Source organism: Penaeus japonicus, unplaced genomic scaffold (genome assembly GCF_977035675.1).
Source record: "Penaeus japonicus unplaced genomic scaffold, GWHDUDI00000001_assembly GWHDUDI00000042, whole genome shotgun sequence".
In the NCBI taxonomy this organism is placed as follows: domain Eukaryota; kingdom Metazoa; phylum Arthropoda; class Malacostraca; order Decapoda; family Penaeidae; genus Penaeus; species Penaeus japonicus.
The window spans coordinates 18,110,002-18,114,556 of record NW_028234444.1 but is presented as its reverse complement, the minus strand read 5'-3'; the positions used below and the strand labels follow the sequence as shown (position 1 = coordinate 18,114,556).

General features: G+C 39.3%; 1 protein-coding gene across 2 annotated transcripts in view; it reads left to right on the top strand.

The window, feature by feature from the left end:
- Positions 1–1,316: 1,316 nt before the first annotated feature.
- Positions 1,317–4,555, top strand: part of LOC122252839 (myotubularin-related protein 10-B) — a 33,118-nt gene continuing 29,879 nt past the window's right edge. Inside the window, exons 1-2 of one of the 2 annotated variants that reach the window (XM_086534675.1) lie at positions 1,317–1,503; positions 3,203–3,263. In XM_086534675.1, the coding sequence (XP_086390801.1) occupies positions 1,432–1,503; positions 3,203–3,263 (133 nt within the window). In that variant the 5' untranslated portion in view covers positions 1,317–1,431. The remainder of the gene's footprint in view (positions 1,504–3,202; positions 3,264–4,555) is intronic. The other variant, XM_086534676.1, reaches the window with a different exon arrangement.

The following is a 4,555-nucleotide window of genomic DNA, read 5'->3' as shown; positions in this document are numbered from 1 at the left end:
TCACTCTAACTCTATCCGTTTCTCCCAATATCTAAGCATTGGGACTAAGGTAAGGTTTGTGTAAGAAAAAGTGATGGGGTTGTGTGCTTAAGGACGTTTCCTAAGGACGTTGATAATGTAAAGAAATCTTTGCATGGATGTGCCTCGTTTTAGTTATCACGACTCTTTCTCTGCTCTGATTAGTCTTTGTCCTGTTTGATTATTAAATCATTCCTGTACTTTGTGCACTCCTTGTTCCTAAGTTTGAGAATAAAGTGGCTGAGTGAGTAGAGTAGTGATTCTCTCTCTCCCACCCTACGTTGCACCCAGACCAATCTAAGAGCACGAGCCCAGCTGTAGGTTAAAACTCCCGCACGCACACACACACACACACACACACACACACACACACACACACACACACACACACACACACACACACATACATATATATATGCAAACTACACATACATAAAAGCGCGCGCGTGTATGTGAACCAATCAAAGAAGAATGATAAGACATGTCAGGAGATCAAAGCCATGGTCAAGTGATCAGCTGTGGCCACCGCCAAGTAAAAACTATGGCCATTGCTAAGCAGAAGTCATGGTGATGGAAGCCGTTGACTATTGCTAACCAAAAAGAAACTATTGTGACCTGGTAATCCAGTCCATAGCCACTGCCAAGCAATAATCATGGCCCGATAATCGAAGCTGCGGCCAGTCGTATTAAAAGAACCATGACCACCTAAACTGTGGCCATCAACAAGTGGAAGCTGACCAGGCTTTGATTGCCTGACCAGCTGTGGCCATGTAATTGAATCCATGGCTATTTCTAAGCAGAGACTGACCAGCTAGTCGAAACCATGGTCTTTACCAATCAAAACCATTACTGATCATAGGCTGTGACCTGGTGATCGAAGCCATGGCCTTTGCTAAGCAGAAGTCGTGGCCAGGCGATTGAAGCACAGGCCATCTACAAGCGGAAGTCGTGGTCAAGCAATCGCAGCTGAGGTCGTAGCCAAGTGGAACTTGTGGCTAGGTGATCGAAACTCTAGTTATCCTTACACGGGAGCTATGGTCATCCCCGAGTTGAAGTCGTAACCAGGCGACCAAAGCCGAGGCCATCGTCAAGCGGAAGTCGTGGTCAGACGATCGGAGCAACGACTATCACCAAGCGGAAGCCGTGGCCATTCCCAAGTGAAAGTCGTGGCCAGGCGATCGAAACTGAAGCCACCACCTAACAAAAACAATAACCGAAGGGATCGAAGCTGTGACCACCCCCGAGCGAAAGCCGCAGCCAGGGAATCGGATTGTCGGCCCTCGGCAAGCGGAAGCCGTGGCCACGCGAATCGGACGCGGCCGAGCTGTGGGTGTTTAGGGTCTTTCGCCGAGAGAGAAACGTCAGAAAAATGCCCACGACGTGAACAAATCGCCCTGTTCCCCTTCGGCAAAGATGCATTCGTACAGGAGGAGCACTCGCCCGAGCAGTTTCAAGACCTACGTTGACATTGTGGAGTTCGAGGAGGTAAGAGGAGCGGCGAGAGAGGGAGAAGAGAGGTAGGAAGTGTCGAGTTGCTCGCTCCATCGGCATCCCCGACGCGATTCGCTTTTTTATGCACTGATATTTTCTCCGCCTTGGCTCTTAATTGAATTTTGGGGGGTTTGGAGCGATCTGCAGGTTAGAGGAGACGCGAAGGCCAATTTGGTTTGGGTTTTGGGAGTCTGGGAGGAATTTAATAGGGGTGAATGACAGAGGGTTGCTATACCGGGAAATTTTCGCAATTGTTGCAAATTTCATGCAATGAAATGTAATTCCGAAGAGTTGATTGTGTAAATTTGATGCTTTTTTCAATCATTTGGTGTTTGTTTTCGTATAGGTAGGACTAGGGACATAAAAATGACATGGAAGACTAAGTAAAGAAAGTAATTTTTCTCTCTTCCTTTCCACCCTTAATTTATTTATCATATTAAAGACAATCTATCATGTTCCTCAGCCATATTTATATTTAACTATAGCATAAATTTGAGGAAACTTTCACCCCAAGACCTTTTATTTACAAGTCATTGTATTCTTGACTGATGGAAAATTTGTTCAAAACTTCTTCACATTCAATGTTTACAAAATATTGTTTTAAGATTTTAATTTTTAGTATGTCTCTGAAAATCTGTAATAGATCATGATCTTTCTCATTATCTCCTGTTACATAGATGGAAAGTTAATATGCTATTGAGAAATAGGGATAAGAAAAATATTTATTGAATACAAAGAGCTAGAAATTTAATAGGCAAAATGTATTATGTTGAGCTAAGCATAACTTCATCTGTCACATATAACCACCTTGAATGATGCCTGTATAATTAAAAAATGTCATACATGAAAGTAATATGATCAGAAAGGGAAAAATCACATTAATTAATCCTTTGAAATGTCTTAACTTCTGTTCCCTAGTCTGCACCAAAGTTAACATTATATAACATGATACTTTCAAATATAGTCTAACATAAACCTGCCCATCTTAGCCTAAACTAGCCTGTACCTAAGTCAAATCTTGTGTTACCTAACCTATCCTGACCTAACCTAACCTAACCTAACCTAACCTAACCTAACCTAACCTAACCTAACCTAACCTAACCTAACCTAACCTAACCTAACCTAACCTAACCTAACCTAACCTAACCTAACCTAACCTAACCTAACCTGACCTAACCTGACCTAACCTAACCTAACCTAACCTAACCTAACCTAACCTAACCTAACCTAACCTAACCTAACCTAACCTAACCTAACCTAACCTAACCTAACCTAATCTGACCTGCCCTGGCATTACCTAACTAAACTATTTAAGACTAACAGAAACTAACAGAACATAGGCAAATGTTCTATGTTTTGGAGACATTTTTTTTGTTTTGAAAGTAGAATAATTATTTATGCTGCAAGTGATATACGGTTTATGCCAATATGAAATTTACTGGTCAAATACAGAGTGAAACTAGCATGGCTGTGTTAAGAATTTGATATTATTCCTCATCAATACTATGTAATCAACTGAAATTTACAATACAATATAGTAGTGAACTTACCAGTATGAAATTCCTATATAATTGGGAACAAGGGTTTATCATTATTATATTATTCAGGACTTACCAACTTGAAATTGTTATTATCAACATGGAAATGTAATTACTCTATTGGATACAATTTACACCCGTACTTTTGATTTCAGAGGCCTGTTGACGTACCTGAAGAAGTTGACAATGGGAAAGTTGAGCCGAACCTTCTACCAGGTGAGTTTATTCATCTTTTTTTAAGTTGTAGAGAAGGAAATAGTTGTGTTAAGAACTGGACATTGATGCAATTTTGTCTCTCTATCAAATCTACTATGTATTTGATAGCCAATGTTTTTGGTTCTTTTTGTTTCTTTCCCCAAGTAGAATAAAATATCAGATGCAAATCTTTACCTGACAAAACAAAGGAACATCTGTTGTGCAAGACAAGTGAACCAAGTCAAAGGTTAATATTTATGTGGGTCCATTCAAAGCAATTTCAAAATGAAGGGCTAACATGATAAATGGGGGGGGACAAAGGAGTGATAAAGGAGTGATCTAAATGTGGCATCTACAGATGATATAGATATTATATCAAGATTGTTATGTATATACTGTGTTAAAGGATTTATGTAAATGTTACACCAGAGAAGTGACATAACACAGGAGTAAGAAAAAATACTCCATTAAAAGTGTAGTATCAAAAGGACAGAAATACAAAAAATAAAAGGAGTGATATCTGTGCATTTTTCATTTTTATTATTTAGATTTTATGTACAAAAGAACTAGAAATATGGTTATGTGGTTGTTATGATTAAGATTTGAAATTTTATGAACAGATTTTTGTGCACCATTTGGAGTTATATACCAGCTCCTGGTTATTTACTTTGCTTGAACTGAAAGGCATATTTTTACACAATCTCTGAAATTATTTATGAAGAGCAACATAGTTTGTGATCACAGTTGCAAGCCCATCTTACTTCTGGATTCAGTCTTTCCTTATTTCTCTTGGATGATCTCCTGTCATCAACTATTCCAACACTTGAATGGCATGTGTGTCTTCTTTAATTACGTTGCACAAGGTTCTACTCTGAATACAGTTGAGGTTATCAGAGGTGGATCTATGATGTCTCAGAAGGGAAAGGGTTGATAGGCTCGTCAAATGACAGGGAGGGGGGATGGGGGCAGAATGTACAGTATGAGAGTACCTGAAGTACTGAAGGTGTTAGGCCATAAGTTATTGGGTCTGAGGGAAGTAGTGGTGTCTGCAATGGGTATTTTTTTTTAGCATTTCAGAGGCATTTAGAGCAAACTGTGGCACATCTGTGTTGATTTATATAGGAAATAGGACATCATAGGACATAGGACATGGTTTCAGGGAGGAAGAGAGTATGCACAGTCACATACATGGAAATTTAAATGCAGTTATATGCACATAGAATTTCCATTTTGATAGCAATTTTAGTACATATTCAAATTTAGAAATTCAAAATATTTCATAATTTCACATTTTCCTAATGACAAGATTAACA